General features: G+C 38.6%; 1 protein-coding gene and 1 long non-coding RNA gene across 2 annotated transcripts in view; both read right to left on the reverse strand.

The window, feature by feature from the left end:
- The window catches only part of LOC131780661 (relaxin receptor 1-like), a 10,595-nt gene extending 28 nt beyond the window's left edge, over positions 1–10,567 (reverse strand). The window contains exons 1-11 of the mRNA XM_066166574.1: positions 10,502–10,567; positions 9,908–9,973; positions 8,887–8,958; positions 8,197–8,268; positions 7,319–7,393; positions 6,097–6,168; positions 4,893–5,913; positions 4,400–4,481; positions 4,015–4,053; positions 871–1,920; positions 1–693 (exon numbers count right to left, since the gene is read on the reverse strand). The exon at positions 1–693 is cut by the window's left edge and continues 28 nt beyond it. Coding sequence (XP_066022671.1) covers positions 650–693; positions 871–1,920; positions 4,015–4,053; positions 4,400–4,481; positions 4,893–5,913; positions 6,097–6,168; positions 7,319–7,393; positions 8,197–8,268; positions 8,887–8,958; positions 9,908–9,973; positions 10,502–10,539 — 2,631 coding nt within the window. The 5' untranslated portion in view covers positions 10,540–10,567 and the 3' untranslated portion in view covers positions 1–649. The remainder of the gene's footprint in view (positions 694–870; positions 1,921–4,014; positions 4,054–4,399; positions 4,482–4,892; positions 5,914–6,096; positions 6,169–7,318; positions 7,394–8,196; positions 8,269–8,886; positions 8,959–9,907; positions 9,974–10,501) is intronic.
- A 4,062-nt stretch (positions 10,568–14,629) lies between these two features.
- On the reverse strand, positions 14,630–16,634 carry LOC136282653 (uncharacterized). Its single transcript, XR_010718324.1, has 3 exons — positions 16,551–16,634; positions 15,169–15,237; positions 14,630–14,702 (listed from the first exon to the last, which is right to left on the reverse strand). It is a non-coding gene; the product is annotated as an uncharacterized lncRNA (long non-coding RNA).
- Positions 16,635–17,153: the final 519 nt, after the last annotated feature.

The raw sequence follows: 17,153 nt of genomic DNA on the forward strand, positions 1-17,153 counted from the left end.
ATTCTCACTTGAGTTTCACTACTGTGATACTTTTTTCTTATATTTTTGTGCAAGCTTCTACCAAATTTTAACTTAAATCGTAGGTTAACAACAAAGGTGAATAAATAAAGGAGCCAGATGAAAATACATTATCTGACCTGTGCACTTGATATATGTGTGCAGTGGAGTAAATACGATTAGTGGCGTAGCATTGTAAAAACAATTAAGCCACCTACGAAATAACATGCTAGGACTAAAGTCAATAAATAATGAGTAATAGATGCAACTGAATGCTGAGTAGATAGTTAAATCATGTTTATAAGTACTAATAAACCTAATCATATTGAAATAAAATCAGTTGCGGAAACCTCTGACGACACTGGAAGCGCAACACGGCCGTAAATATGTTTTCACGATTATCTATTCAGCATACCATACTAACTTCCTTTCTCTTGTAGCTGTTTGTACTTGTCTACGACAACTCAGACTATCAAAAAATGAAAACAAACATTGCGGGCACGCACTAGTCACTGTAATACCTTATATGAGTTATCCTCTAATGCTCTTGGTTAAATAAATACGTCATTTTAATGATATGACGGTATGTAACCTTTCTATTACTAAAACGATAACTAGAACTAAAAAGGACTTGATGAGTCAATGCTAGCAATTACAGACGTGTATCCAGTACCGCATCATCTTCTTCGTAATCTCCTGTTAAATAACAAAGTAACTCATTATCATGATACTTTAGTCAACATTGTCGCCTAAAACAAATAACCAAGAGTTTTGGAGTAACAAAGAAATATTTCCTCTACCCAGACTGATAAGCGAGAAATTAATGCTCCAAAACTTTGAATTTTGGCGAAAATGGAGGGTGGCAAAACATACCTTCGTCTGCAATCAGCTGCTGCTGTCGTGAAGATTTATCTTCCGCGGACTCATCAGCCTGCTGTGGGGAGTCCCCACAGGCTCCTTTTGACTTCTCGTCTTCCAGTTGCCCTTGGTTGGGTTTTTCATACTCTCCTTTTGGCTTTTCAGTTTCCAGTTGCTCTTGTTTAGGTTCCTGATTCTCTCCTTTTGGTTTTCCTTGCTGCAGTTGGTCTTTCATAGGTTCTTCATGGTCTTCTTTTGGTTGTTCATAATCCAGTTGCTCTTTCTTAGAATCTTCATCGTCTCCTTTTGGTTTTTCTTGTCCAATTTGCTCGAGTTTAGGATCCTTATGGTCTTGTTCTCGTTCTTCTTGCTCACAATCAACTTGCTGCTTTTCGGTTTCTTCAGGGTGTTCTTCTTTCTCCTGCTCATCTTGTTCATTTTCCTCTTGTTGCTGTTCAGTTTCGTTTTCATTTCTTTTCGACTTGTTCCTCTCTTTACTTGCATCCGTTAGCTCATCAGGCTCTGCATGGTCGACGTTCGGTTCTTTTTCTTGTTGTTGTTGAGTGCCCTGTTGTTTGGATTCCTGGTCGTCTCCTTTCAGCTTTCTCTCAGGTTTTTCATCGGCTTCATTTAGCTCCTGTTTTTCTCGTTGCGTCTCGCTGACTTCTTTGTTTCCCTTTGAATCTGCTTGATGATCTTGTTCAACTTCCTGCTCTGTAGTTGGCTCTTCATGGTCATCTTTTGGTGTTTCGTTTCCTTTAGATTCAACCTGCTGCTGTTCAGTGGGTTCTTCTTGGCCTTGTTCTGGTTCTTCGTCTTGTTCACGTTCAACTTCCTGCTGTTCAGTCGTTTCTTCTGGGCCTTGTTTACGTTCAACTTGCTGCTCTTCAGTGGCTTCTTCTTTTCCTTGTTTTGGTTTTTCGTCTTGTTCGTGTTCAACTTGCAGGGATTCAGAGGGTTGTTCATTGTCTTCGCCTGATCCTGCATGGTGTTCACCATCTCCTTGTTCTTCTTGCGATTCATCCTCACTATCGTCAGTGCTCCCCAATTCCTCTTGGTTTTGTACTGTGTTCAATAAAATAAACACAAAAAGGGAATAAGGTTAAAAAGTGTTTCCTCAGATGGTTGTAGTTGGCCAAATCGCCAAATTTGTTAAATGAACTACACCGTGCTTTTTGCATCTGGTAACCGTATCGTGTAACTTCTCCGATCCGTCTTCAGTCATTTACGCTCCGCTTTTGCTCTTTCGGAATATCTCTTTGTGGCTTTGATACCTTATTAAACCATTATTAGAAAACTTTTCACGGTCGACCAAACAAGTAACCTATATTGCCGTGCGTCTGTTCATTCATAGATAACATATGACGTCAAAATGTGGTAACATCAAAAATGTGGTGCACTGGACTCAGCCGATTAGTCTCCGATGTTCTTAACCCATTTCGATTTTTTTGTGAGTATTTTATGACAAAAAGCGAAATATTGTTAGTGGTGAAAAAGTCTATCGATCGTTTTCAGTCACGTGATTTCATATTAAATGGCCGCCATATTGGTGCACATCACTTGCCTGTAAACATATGACCAGAAGTTGTGTTTATGATAAAAAAAAATGGTTTTATGCGCGATTTGTAGCTGTGGGACCCGAAGTGGTCGTGATAAAGGAATCAATATGGCAAGAATACCTTCAATCATTCATTACTATTCGACGAGAAGAAGTACGGAAACTTTCCACGACCGGGCCTGTAGTAAACATTTCATCTCCGGAAACGCGGTTAAACTGTGGGATCGTTACGATCCAGATTTGGTTCCGGCCCAAAATCTAGGTCATTAGAAATGTGGTTCTGTCAAAAAGCTTCAAGCCAATCTTGAAGTTGCCACCAAGTGAGACGAAAGAGCCAGAGGTCGTTAGGTGAAACTTGTTGCTGGAGAACGTGAAAGGCCGCTATGGGAAGAAATCGAGTCCAAAAAACAAATAATTGATGAACCAGGAGTAAAGGTTATCGATATTTCCTTCGATTTCGAATCAGTAGTGGGCACTAAGCTCAGCAATACAGGCTTTGTTTTGCATTTGCTGAGGTCAAAATAAAAGTTTTCTATATCCGCTTGCGTCGGTGCTGGCACCTCCGGTTTTTGAACGCGGCTTTCAGAGAAGACTTCCGAGTTCTTAGAAACCTGAAGTCCCTCATTGAGATTCTCTATCGTTTCATCGAGGTCGGCTTTCGTTTTCTTAGCGGATTTAAAGTTAATATTGCGGACACGAGAGTATTCCACCTTGTTTGCGGAACTGGGAAGTATCAAAGGGCACTTAATTTGCGTAAAGGGAAGCCTTCCATCGACCTTTGTCCAGGCCTCAAGGTAAAATAGCACATTAGCTATAAGCGAACATGGTTCGGCGAGGCCTGCCCCGCATCCCAAACAATGAGCGTAGTTTATTGTTCCATCCTTCGCGGTAATAATCCAGATTTGATTGTAAGCCTCGAGACTGCGGAAGGCTTTTTTGCGTATAATAGCTAGTCTTTAAAACAAAATAGCAGAGCAAATGAGTCGATTCCACCGGCGGTAAGCAATCAGACTCGAAGCGTTTCCCACCCATCAAAACAGGATCGATTCCGATAGTCGAGATCTTCTTTAGATAACGCTCTCTGACTTTTACATCCAGTTTTTTAACGTAATCAAACAGTGGAATTTGAACGACATGGTCTGGATCAGACGAAGGAATAGCAATTTTTTCGGTAGACGCCATTCATTTAATTTTTTTCGAATTTCGGAACAATAAATTTGGACCGTGTTTGCTTATAGTAATGACTGAAACACGAGACTTAGATGTGCACCAACATGGCGGAAATTAATTCTGTGACGTCACGTGAAAACGATCTATAAGTCTTCCCTCCACTAAATAATAATTAACAATTAGTCAAAGTAGGATTAAGCATATTACATAAAGAAAAATTACAATCATTAAATTGACTCAAAATGTGGTTGTCTGTAAACTTCAAACTGGAGGCTAAATTATTTTTTACGCGTTTCTTAAACTGGCAAAAAGGTCGAACCGAATTGCTTCAAAGTTACAAGAATGCTTTTCTGTTTCGCTCTTGGTTTTTGAATGCAAGGTGTTGCGTTCTGAAATGTGTTTTAGTCTGTGGAGAAGTGAATGGTGCGTACCTTCTTCGATAACTCTCATCTCTATTCCCTGATCTTGAACTGACGAAAAAAATACAAGCAAGCGGAGAAAACATGAGTAATAACAAAATTATTCATTCATGAGGCAATGTCTTTTTTATCATTTGAGGTTGAGTATACCTATGTGTTTACATGAAATACACAAGCTCGCGCGCCACTAAATACATACATCTGTTTGTTTCTTATTCATATAGGTAACCAAAAAGTATCTCTTGGCTTACGAGCCGATCTGATTGATTAACCCACAGTATATCTGTTCTTAAACCTGTTTTAAACGTAACTTTATAGCATGAAACAAAAAATTAATGAACGGGAAAAATACCCCTCCAGAATGAAGAAAGATTATTTTAAAAGTGTCAAAAATTACCTTCAACATTTTGATTTCGGCCGAGTTTTTCCATCAGATAATCCCACAACGGTTGGAGTTTGGTTCTGATGACTCCTCGGACCTAAATACGTCGAAACAAAACACGAGCTTATAATCAGTAAATAATGCTTCGTCACCAGTTTTTAACTCTTCGAGTCTTTGATTTCCCCAAAAAAGCGCAAAATACTTTTGTGCAGCTTTCCAGCCACTCTCAAACCGAGTGCGATGCAATGAAAACGTGCACGTTTTGCATACAGAAGAAAGTTCTGAGGCAAAGGGATCTCAGAAATGGCGAAAATCAAGTTTACGAGCTAATATTAAATACGGTAAAATTATATATAGTAAGACACTTCTTGTCGGTTCGTGTTCCACTTATTTATTCTTGTCGAATTTAGATGTGATCTGTGATCTGTGAGTGATGATATAAATGCAAAATTTAACTTATTGGCTGAATATATACTTTTCCAACCGTTCAAGTTATGAGTACATGTACCTGTGGGGTTGACAAGGTGTAAAGAATGGGATTGATGGCAGAGTTAACCGGCAGAACAAAGACTGCGATCCAAACTGCGAGGTCACCTGGTGTACGGAAGGATTTTTCCAAGAGCGACCTCATTCCAATCGCCACAATAGGCATCCAGCAGACACAGTCGGTAAGAACAATGAAGAACACCCTTTTGGCGAGCGAGGCCTCCCTCCTCAGATCGGCTGCCCTTGACTTGGCTTTCATTCTCCTCTCTCTTTCGGTCCCTTGCTTAGCCATGCGCCTACTTGATGCGCAGGTCTTATAGATTATCATCGTATATGCCACGACGACAAAGAGCAAAAGGCTAAAGTTTAAACCAACAAACATGGCAACAGAGTACTCCCAGCCCGACGGCTTATCAGTGGAAAGCTGCAATGGCAGACATACAACTGATCTACCATAAAAGTGATGACCTTTCTGGCGACTACCGAAGTAGTCGAAGCCCACCGTGGGAATAAATGCAATTATGCCACCAACAATCCAGATAAGGAAGCACAAAAGGTGCGTAACCTTAAGTGTAAGGGACTTTCCACGATAGGGGAACAGAACATTTTTCATCCGGTCGGCGGAGAGCAAACAAATCGTCATTACAGACACCTCACTTGACAACACGGCAATGGCACCTGTTATCTGACATGTCAAACTTGAACGCCAGTAATAGTCATGCAAATAATACTCCCCTGCCCAAATGGCATCCACCACACCTATAGTTATGAGGTAGACACCCATAAGTCCATCAGCCCCAGCCAAATGTATCAACATGATGGACTGTATCTTGTTTTTCTTCTTCGTCTCCCTAAACACCAACCGCCACACAATGACAAACACAGCACCAACCAAAGACATAATTCCAACCACCCAGAGGCACTCCCTAGGAGCTCGATTTCTGAACAAAGTTTCACAACTGGCGAAGCTGTCGACATAAGCAAAGTCGCAATCTGCATCCTGCTTCGTCAAATGGCAACACATCAGGTTGGTGTCTACAGTCCTACGGTTCATAAAAAGAGTTCAGATGAACAAAAAAAAGGGAAAAAAAGACAAATTTGATCCGTCACAGGATCTAAATTTGAAAGTGTAATAGTAATACAGTAAGTGCAGTATAACTGGGCACTGGAAAATGAAATTTTTCAATTTTAAACTCCTCGCGTGGAGAACATTCCACTTGACTTACGCAGTTATTAGATTCTTCATGTTTGTGAAGAAACCCTCTGGTAGTTCTCGCATTTCGTTGTAATGGAAGTACCTGCAAATTTAAGGAAAGCAATTGAGGCAAACTTTGCTCGCTAATTCTTGATAACATCGATATCTTCAACCTATTAATCAGAGCAATTACAAATTCCTCAAATGTTATTGGTGCATCCACAGCTTCATTTTTCACTTATCATTCTGTACAGTTGTAATCGGACACCTGTATCGGACAGTTGAAGCAGCCAATCGTACTAACTCCACTCAGCTAATCCACCAATCACAGGAATGATCGAGATAATCATAGCAAAAACCGCTTAACCAAAGAAAAACTGGGGAATTTCCAAAATGGAGGAATTTTTGACTGAAGAAATTGTCTCCACTGGAGATATTTATTTTAGGTGCGTTTGTTTTTTCGGAAATTCAAGTGGTTGTGATAAATTGGTAACAGGACCTCTTGTAGTTCAATTCTTTCCTTAATCACACTTGTGATTAACAAATCGGACTCCCGCCTCGCGGTCGTCCGATTTTGCTGATCACTTGTATGATTACAGATCGAATTGGACTCCACTCGGTCTTATCACCGTTATGCATTAATCAGTTTTTCGGCTCTCTCTTGTTCCTTTTCCTGCCCAATTCTCAACAACCATTTGAAAGATAACACCGAAGACGGATAACTCGTCACTGAGTTTGTAAAACATACTTACACAGGCTATGCCGAAGTGTCTTTATTTGTTATATTCATATGCTGTTAATCCTCCAATGAGCACCTGATGCGCTCATTTCAAATTCAGGTAGAAAAGATGGGTCGCTCATTACAGAGAGGGTACTTTATGGGGAGGGGCCCTCCCTTAAGTTTTTCCCAAACTTTTTGTTGTGACCAGATATGATCGTCCCAAGGAGTATATTATTTGGGCGTAAATAAAAGTGTAAACTGTGCATTAATGTACAAAGCTGATCGATAATAGCGGCACAGTTGGTACTCTTAGTATATCAGTGGTGGTATGTATGTGAAAATCGTTTACTCCATTTTCCCTTCGTAAACAATTCGGCCAGTGGTATGATCACTTGTACATTCATTAAAATGGGGGGAGGGGTGCTTTTCCGTGAGTTTACAGCACGTGAAGGTCGCATCAACAATATCTGTCTCCCTTGAACTCAAAGTAGTTTGAACACACCTGGATTATTATCAGTTTACTCATACTCACAGGAATCGAATACTTGGGGCGACATCTTTGAATTGTTCGTTGGTAACGGTGCGGATATTGTTGAAATAAAAGCTCCTACAGAACGATGAAACAATCAAAAGTGTAGAGCGTCAACTGACAAGCATTAAAGCGTAAATTAAAACAACACTGGACAGAAAATTAGTCAAGGATGGAAGGCAATATCTTCCATTTGTTCAAATGTTCTGCAACGAGAAAAGAACCTCACCGTATATTAGGCAGTGCGTCATACAGTAATGTCACATAAGTATTTTTACGAATTTTCATTTTACTGAGAAGTTCTTCAAAGTGACAGTTAAGTTATCAAGAATGAACAAAACATTCTCTATTTAAATCGCAATCGATAGTACGGTTCCAGATCTATTTCTATCCGCGTGGCCGATGCCGATTTAAGTAACCCCATGAGTATTGTGATGCTTGCCCTCGAGAGGTTTTCACGCTAGAAGTCTTTGTAAACTCAGTGTTTGAATCTGGAAGGGGATACCTTAGCAGGACCTTGTTTTTGGTGGTTAAAGAGACCTGGTGTCTCTCAAGGTTTTGTCTGATTTGCCTTTTGGTGGTTCACTCTTCTTCTAGTTAATATGATCTCTTAGTCAGCCCGTTTGCACTTTCACAATCGTAATATTTCGTCGTCCATCACACATGGTTTTGATCATAAGGTATGATCTGTCCTCGGGGGTAGAAGATTGTCCGTGTTTTTGGTCTGGACCTTTGCAGGCCTTTTGATCTACCTAAGGCGAACTCGTCGCAGATAATGGAGATTCCTAACATTGCTATAATTGCATCTTCACGAGTCCCTTACTAATTTTACAGTACCTCGTTACCGTTAATCAGAGGATAGTTTAGAAACAGTTACTTACATAGCCATTATGTTTTTCATGCCTTTAAAAACTTCACGTGGCAGGTAGTTAATGTTGTTTTCGTAAACAGCCCTAGAACAACATAGAGAGCACATCGTTATTATCAGAAATATAGAAAATTTAGTGGTAAGCACGTATTTACATAAATTTTTTCCTTTCTTCATTGATTCTTAAATGCCCTCTCCTTACGACATCTTCAAGAGCTATCCGATAGTGAAAACAGTAATAAGGTGAAAAAAACAAAACAAACCAAAAAAAAACCTCCCAGCCGGAAAGTTAGACTGATATGCAGTTTGCAGTTACCTTGCTGAAAATGTCAAAACTTGGCGCATGCTAATATTTGGACTTCTATAAAAGCATTGTTTCACTGATCTGTTGATTTTTTTCGGGGGTGAGGGAGAGCATTGCTACATCTCTAATTCTCTTCTTTTTCGGTCTTTTTCTGGAGAAATCCGAGGTGGCAGTTGCTATCTTGGAAGGATGACAAAGCATCTTTTTCAGAATTCTGCTAAGGTTTCTGAGGTTTATCCAATCAAAGTACACTAGCTTAAAAATTTAGCGAACTTTGGGCAAAAGTGGTGGGAGGAGGAAAGAAAGGTCTATTCGCCCTACTGAGTTGGTTAAGTACATATTTGGTCAAGAATAGTTACTTGTGCAGTCAGGTATGATTTCTATCGAATGCTTACTTACAGTTCTTCCAGTTTGGACAGGCCTTGGAACTGATCAGGTGACAGGTGTACGAGGCTGTTGTTATACATGTATCTACACAATAAAATGCACCAGGCGCTCGGTATAATTACAGAGTCTTTGATGGGGGGAGGTATTTATTGACCTTAATGATATTTGGCAGCACAGAGCTGACTGCGAAACTTATTGATTCTTAAGTAACCTTGACCCAGCATAATCTTTTGAGGACCCCGAGACTAATTTAGTCCCGAACCCTGTCTTATATTATAGAAACTGTTTCATCTTTAATTAAAGTCAGTCGAATTAAACATGCTTATTATGGAAACCTCCTTCGAAAGCGTATTAGCGCCTTGGTATTCGGCAAACTGATCTACTGCTCATCAGTGTGCTCCAACACTTCCTGAAAAAACATCCCATAAATGTATTTAGACCAAAACGTTGCCACGTGTACTGTGACAAGAACAATTAAGTTCCATCGTGTTCCACCTTCACTGAAAGGGCTATGCTGGCCGCCAGGTAAACAATGGTTAAACCTTAGTAACGCTATTGTGACATGTAAATTCATGAATGATCGGACTTGCACCCATTTACGAAAACGTTTTGAAAGTCGCTAAAGAATTTTAATACATTTTTCAAGAAAAATAACAATTGATCGCTACAGTTTAATTTGGGTTAATCATCAATCATCAGCGATCATTTCTAGCATATGGTCCTTGTCAAGCCCCAAGGGAAGGATGCTATTAAGTATTGCAGTGGATGTGTTTTATTATATTTTGTTCTATCACCTTAAACATTTGTACCCTGGTAATTCTTAGTTGAATGTATCTCTTTCCAAAGTGGATGTTTATTTTAAACTTTTTACTCAGTTAACATCCTTAAACAAACTTTTAAGTCATAAGAAGATGCCAGAGAAATAGTCCGTATCCAAGCTGATCCTTTGATTTTGGCCAACGCTACCTTTAATTAATGCTCATTATACAAGACACGTACTGAGCCAGTTATATCACAAACGTGAATCACTTACAATATTTTCAACTCGGAGAGGTTTTTGAACCTTGGCAAGTGCTGAAGTTTGTTACTGGAGAGTAAGCTATGAGCGATATATAAAATGAAAAAAAGTCGGTTGAAATAGAATTTGAGATTCTTGGAAAGGTTCTTGTTCTCTCTGGATAGACAGGTCTTTAACTTGAATGAAATGAAACCCAATTGGTTCTGGCAAAGCTATTTTGAAGACCTACAAAGTTCTACCCATTTTTGCTGAGTACATAAACTGTTTACTCCTGATCCTGAGAATTTAGGCAAAAGATACCATTTGCACGTTCATTGTTAACATGGGCGTTTTCATATCATGACATCACTTTTCAGTACTGATACTTAATATTGACCTCTTTTTTTTTTCAATTGTTCTCGATGACCAACTCCGCCAAAGTTAGCATTATGTAATGCCAGTTGAGCTTATGGAGTTTACTTTGATACGCTTCACGTAAGAGTCACAAAATCTAAATTCGCGAAGCTCTGTTTTTAGAATGGTCATAATGCATTAATTTACATAAAGCTCTATGGAAAAGTGTACATTATAATTCCCTTTGCTGTGAAGTTTCTACTGAATGCCACTTACAGCTTTTCCATCCGGGTAAGGTTGCCAAAAACATCCATGGGCAGTCGCTGAATTTCGTTGTTTGACAAATCCCTTAGAGCATTTATTGAGGTAAAGAGTTAGCTAGCTTTTCAAGAACATAAATTTTATTTGGAAAATAGGCTAGGCCTGTCCCTTAACATTTCTCTTAGGTGCCGGAGAGGAGCCAAATCGGATAACGAACAATAAATACCAGTTTTTTTTTTACCAAATCAGGAAAGGAAAAGTTTTTCTTTCTGTCTTTAAAAACATCAAATATAATTAAGAATCTCTAGTATGAAACAACTGGACTCAACGGACATATTTCTTACATGCTTAAAGCTGATAGACCTTTCTTTAAGACAATAATGGCAGAAAGACCTCGTACATTAATGCGGCATCTATCGCAAAATAACACCTGATTCAGTAATTTATTCTAAATGAAGCCGCATTCCAAGTGAAAATATGCGAGATTTAAAATAATTTTAAACGTCTTGGTTTGACCTGTTTTTTTGTACAAAGAAAAGTCCTACGTACAACTCTTTCAGCTTGGTATTTGTGCTAAGTATCCCTTGAGGGAAATTCTGCAACTGATTGTAGGACAAGTCCCTAACATTTGTAGAATGAGATGATAATCAGCAAGAAAACAAACAAAGGGAAAAAGAGAGTCCCAGATGACAAACTACATTTACGAGGCCGGCTATTATCAAGTTCTTCCCCTACTGTGTGCAACGACTTTATTTGGAAGACATCGGGAACGTTATCTTCAGACGAATGTCAACTCAGTCATTTCAATTTTGGATGACTGTTTCAGACGAAATTCTCATCTGATAGAATTTACTCAGCTGCAGTTCATCGAGTTTTCTATCATTTTATTAATGAAAAGAGAAACCTATTTTTAAGTGAAATATATTGCCTCGAACTTGTGGATAGGTCTTCACGTAAGTGTCCATCTCTTACTTCCGCCCCGTAATTTCCAACATAAAGAATTCCTCTGAGAAAAATAATCAAACTTTTCGGTCCAATTTTTCTTCACTTTAACTTTTGGTAAACAAATTCGCCTTATTCGATAATTAAACATAATTACGATACGGGCGAGTGTTGCGAGTTTCGTAGTACTATTTTCCGAGTTCCGCGAGGGCGAAGAAAATGCAAGCAATAAGCAAAATGTTCGATCGTATTATGTGTTACACATCGCGTAAGGGATTTACCATTCCACTATTGTTTCAATTTCTAATATTTTGGTTTCTAGTTTTCGAAATATATCCTTCGGCCTCATCTGAGCCTGGTATCGATCCCATAAGACCTGAGGGTTAAACGAATACAACACGAGAGAAATTGTCAAAGTGTTACAGTGAACAAATTACAAATTCTGAAGCGCTTAAAAAGTCAAGGTGTGGATCGTTCAGTGTGGCCATTTTTTACTCCGCTTTCCTCCGTATTTTCCCTGTGTAACACTTGACATATTTCGATTGTTCCGTTGCCCTAATACGGGCGGCGCAATTGTGAAATAATAGTAATGATCACTTTAAGGGCCATTGCACTTTTTTTCAGGCAGTTGCTAGGGTGAATTCAGTTGGCTATAATTCGACACTATTTTGCTGATACTCAACTAACTTTGGAAAGTTATTGAAGTCCGTTAATGACGTCAACATGACACACCCAATGTCACGTAACCCACAACAAAAAAGGCTACGGTTCTCTTAAAGTAAAAGGTTTGAAACTGTCGCGCTTCTTGTGCTTCTCTTTTGTTCTTGCAGCATCTGTAACGTCTTGTTGAACAGATGCACAACAAAATGGAATTCATTTGTTAATGAGAAAGAGGGAAGAGGTAAAAATCGACTGCTCGAAATTTTTCTTCTTTTTTTTTAACTTGCGGGGATTTAGTCTCCCCCTCTTCCCCTTCCCTCCCCCCCCCCGACCCCTCACCACCACCCCACAAAACCCGTAATCAGAAGAGCTCTGCATTCCCAATCACGCCCAGTGATCCAGTAGAACGTTCGACTGATAAACAACTCTGCAATGGAGTATAATCACTTCCTTCATTAACGTTGTCGAAATACCAGGTACCAATTTCATATAAATTTGAACAATCCCTTTTTGAACTACTTCTACACAAAGGCACAACAGATCAAACTCCATGATGGACTGATTCAATTGAGAGGGAAAGGTTTCAAAACCATGTTTTGAACGACTTGAAAGCAATGGATCTGATAGAAACGCAATGCACAAGAAAGAGATGTCCTCATTGACTAAAATTTTCGGGAAGAAATGTCGCAAAATGTTTACTTACAGTTCCTCCAAGGCGGACAATCCTTGAAGAATTTTTCGAGGCAGCTTTTCCAGCCGATTGCTACTCAACCGCCTACATTACGAAAACGATAAAAAAGGTCTAAATTTGCAAAAGATACACTAAGGGTGAGTTTCAGGGTAACAAATCGGTAATGGAGTATCACTTGATCCTCACATAAAAAAAAGCAGAAAGCGAAGACTGAAAAATAGAATTATGTGTTAGACAGGGTATTACTCTCTACAATTGCTTAAATCCTGTGAGGATCAGTTTGTCACTCATCACTAGTCAAGTTTTTTTTTTTTTTAGCCTTTTGGTTTGAATGCACTAAGCCTTTGACAATAGTCTGAAAACAACTCTTTATTTGACTCGCTCTCGCTCGGAAATTACCAGCCGTCATTAACTACTTATTTAGCTAAACCACCAAGTAGAGAATGAGATTAAGTCTGATGTCATCGGTTTTAATTTAAAACAGTTTTTTTTTCTTTTAGCTGCACCCTTCTACCGCCTTTCCATTTAAGAACTATTCAAAACTCAGTATTGCATGCTCTCCTAAACGGGATCGAAAATTTCACGTCAAGGTGAGAACTCTACTACAACTCTGAACGGCGTCTTTTTCATCGACCGCAAAACTCTGACTTTCAAGTCTTTCCATCATAGATTTTACTTCCTGGTCTTTTCACGTTCCTTTCACTAAGTTGAGTTCATCAGTTGTATTTGGTACCCTTCAGCACAATGTGAGGACGTTTCCGAGTTGATACGACAAGGTAGTCGTAATTCTGACCAAGATATAGTTCAGAAAGCTTACGAAGGTGTGTAGACCGGCCGAGCGAAGAGATTTTTCTAATTATCTAATCGTATTTAAAATCGCCACCATCATCAACACTATCCCCATTTTTGGTGTCATTTTCTGGTGTACTTTTAACACAAAGTCTGAATTAGAGCGCAAACTTTTCCTTATATCCTTCACCTTTAGTCTCTGAATATTGTTGAAATTTCTTGTCTTTACACACTATTATCATATCGTACGCATTAAAGAATGAAAGTGTCAAATATTCTCCCAAAAGAGCGTTGTTCTCCATTTTTTATATTTCGCGGTCGGTTATAGTGGTATTGTGCCTTTCAAATTATCGAACTGTTTATGTTTTTCACTATTTTAGTGCTTGTCATGTTTATATGTGAATAAATGAAATTATTATATACTCAACAAAATATCGCGTTTCTGATTGGTCAATGATGAATGCATAAATAGGTTATAGAGTGCAATAGAGGTTATAGAGTGGAATAGAGGTTATAGAGTGCAATACGGAGAAGTTGCCATGGAAACACCGGGGAAGCGCCAAATTTGAACACCAAATTATAAAAAAATGGCTGACAGCCGGTTTGCTTTATCACCAAAACATCGTTGAGCAACTTAAAGAAAAAACAAAAACACGTTGAAAGCTACACAGACCTGGTTAAATGTCTGGCAAACATGGGCGACTCAACGAAAAGTAAACCCAAAAATGGAAGAATACGAGCACGAACAACTCGATAAAATGTTGGAGTAATTTTGTCGAGAATATAATAAATAAAAAATCGTATGAACCTGCTCGTGCATTTCGTGATTTATGGTCACTCGTGATGTTTTGAAAGTTCTCAAATTGCACTCGCCTACGGCTCGTGCAATTTTGAGAACTTTCAAAACATCACTCGTGCCCATAAATCACGAAATGTACTCGCGTTCATACGATTTCCTATACTTATTTTTACGCCGCTAACAGGCTATTCCGTCAGAAACAAGGTAGAACAAATAACTAGACAAATATTTTGTTAAAAAGATGCCAAATCATTAGTACTCACAAATATTTTAGCTGATCTTGCCCAGTAAATAGGTCTTCAGATAAGTTTTTTAAGTTGTTGTTCCCAAGCCACCTGTCAAACGTATTAAAGTTGAATATTCATTAGCATTTGAAAAGACTTTCCTTCTCACGGCTGACTAGAACTTGCGGGATGCGTAACTATTTGCCTGAGGCTTGTACTATAAACTTGCCACTCATGAGGGAAAAAATGCCTTACAAATGTGCATGGACTCATTGACTGCTTGAACAGCTCTTTTTGTTGTTGAGTCTAGCAGACCAAGTACATCTTCCCTTTTGTTTCTAATGACAGGCCTTAGGAATCCGCCTCGCAGGATTTAGTCAATCTGGCGATTGAAGAATTCGTTCAATGATTCACACAAGTACTTGCTGTTTGACAAGTTCATTTGGTAGTTAGCATACATTTACATGTTCACAAAAGATGAAAAGGTGAAAGTATGAATAAAAGGAAAATATAGGAAGAATAATCTGACTAAGTCAGCGACAGTCAACTTTATTAAGCTTCAGAGCAAAATACTTACAGATCATATAACTTGTAGCGTTTGAATAGATCAGACGGAATGGTCTCCAGTTTGTTGAAGTCTAAGGTTCTGTATAAAATACATAGTTATTTTCTCAACGGTCCTCAATTGTTCAATTAGGGGCGTTTGAATCTCTTTGGATTCAGCGACAGATGAAAGCAAATTAGAGACAGGCTGTTGTTGCATACGAGTGTTAACACAGGAAGTTAGAAATAATTGAACACAAACGCGCTTGTGTTTATATATTTTCTTACAGCCGTGTTCACTGCTTAGGTAAAAAAGAAGATTCAAACGTATTTCAAATTAACTAAACCATTTATGGTTCAAGTTTCGCAAATGGTTTCTCCGTACACAGATGACATCAAAATCAAATGAAGGGGCTAACTGTTTTTCCCTCCCATCAAAATCTTTCGATGCTTTTAGCTTATCAATCACCACGCCGGCCTCGCCAAAATTTACTTCCCTTCCTTAAGTATATTACGGAAATTCATCAGAACAAAAGATCCTAATGCAGAAACTGGCATATTTTTAATGAGAAACTTTTAGAACAAAGTATATCTTAAGCTCACTCTCTATGTGTTTCGTACCGCCGGTTATCCCCTCCACAGTACCAAAATACCCACAACTGAGAACTGGGCCTCGATAGACCTTAGTAAACCATTTCCTTATCTCTTGTTAAATGAGAGACGTCTCGTTTTGTCAGTGGATGCACCTAACCAATTTTAACGGGCCGAAATCTCAAAGGTTTTTTCGGGTTGCATAACAAACCATCCAGGGTTACTCTAATTTAGTTTGATTCTTCAACAGAGTGATAAATCTCTAAAACAAATTACAAAACGAACCTTGAAAAAGATCAATTGAATGGCGGAAAGTTGTTGAGACAGTGAAAGTTATTTCAAACTTTTGAATGATCAACACAATTGATATTCGCTTATCAACATCAAATTTTATTCTTCGCAGAAAGTTTTGAACGCGTAAAAGTAAATTACGGTGTGAGGCTACGCTGCGCGCGCCTCGCTCACTGTAACTTTTGCTATAGAGTGCAACTGACCCTTCCCAAACATAGAGGCTGTAATTGGAAAGTCATCGCGATTATAAAAGAATCCTTCGTTCCAGCAACTTTTGGTTAAAAAGGAAAAAAGACAATCGAATCAAAATGATTTTAGTCTTATAAGAAATAACACTACAAACTTGTTCAAACTCTCACATTAAGGTCAAAGAAGATATTCAGCTTATTTTTCTAAATTTCCTATCAAGATTGTGAATTACTGGTTTTATTTTTAGTCCCCGACATAAGGGAGGGTCTGTTTCTAGAATTTTCTTCGACCTCAGATATGGTAACTGACTCGAGCGGAGAAAGATTCCTAAGCCACAAAACTTACAGGTTTTTTAATTTATCTCCCCACCAATTTTTTGGAGGTAGTTGATCAGAGGACAAGTTCTTTATGTTGTTGTTGTTCAGGAAACTGCAAAGGTGAGAAGGAAACCGTCAGAGTTAAAAAACAAATGGGTTAATCTGATTTACTTTGTACTGTTATTGCAAAGCTGAAGATAACAAGACTTGTAACAAGATCAGACATGTTACTGACCACTTTACTGAATAAGAGTTATAGGTGCTAGTGATAAGATGAGGCAGGTATTGAGGAGTAGACGACTAGCAGGCAAACTGTTGGACTTATCTCCTGGCAGAAAGAGTCAATATAAAATCTACGCAAAAGTAACAAAAGAGGTTTTAGCCAGCAAAGTAAGAAAGGAAGAAAGGAGAAAGGAATGCATTATAAAACTTTTCGCAATCCATTCTTTCTAGATGTTAAAATTGTCGATCATGTTAACGAAAGAATTCCTTAACATAAGAGTTTTGATTATTACTATTTTTTTATTGGATATCTGATGCAGACAATACCATCTGCGGATCTAAATTCACTTTACTTCTTCTACCATATTCACTTCTGTTTTTAATTTGCTCTTTTATCTTCTTAATTATT

The sequence above is a fragment of the Pocillopora verrucosa genome, chromosome 1 (genome assembly GCF_036669915.1).
Source record: "Pocillopora verrucosa isolate sample1 chromosome 1, ASM3666991v2, whole genome shotgun sequence".
Taxonomy (NCBI): domain Eukaryota; kingdom Metazoa; phylum Cnidaria; class Anthozoa; order Scleractinia; family Pocilloporidae; genus Pocillopora; species Pocillopora verrucosa.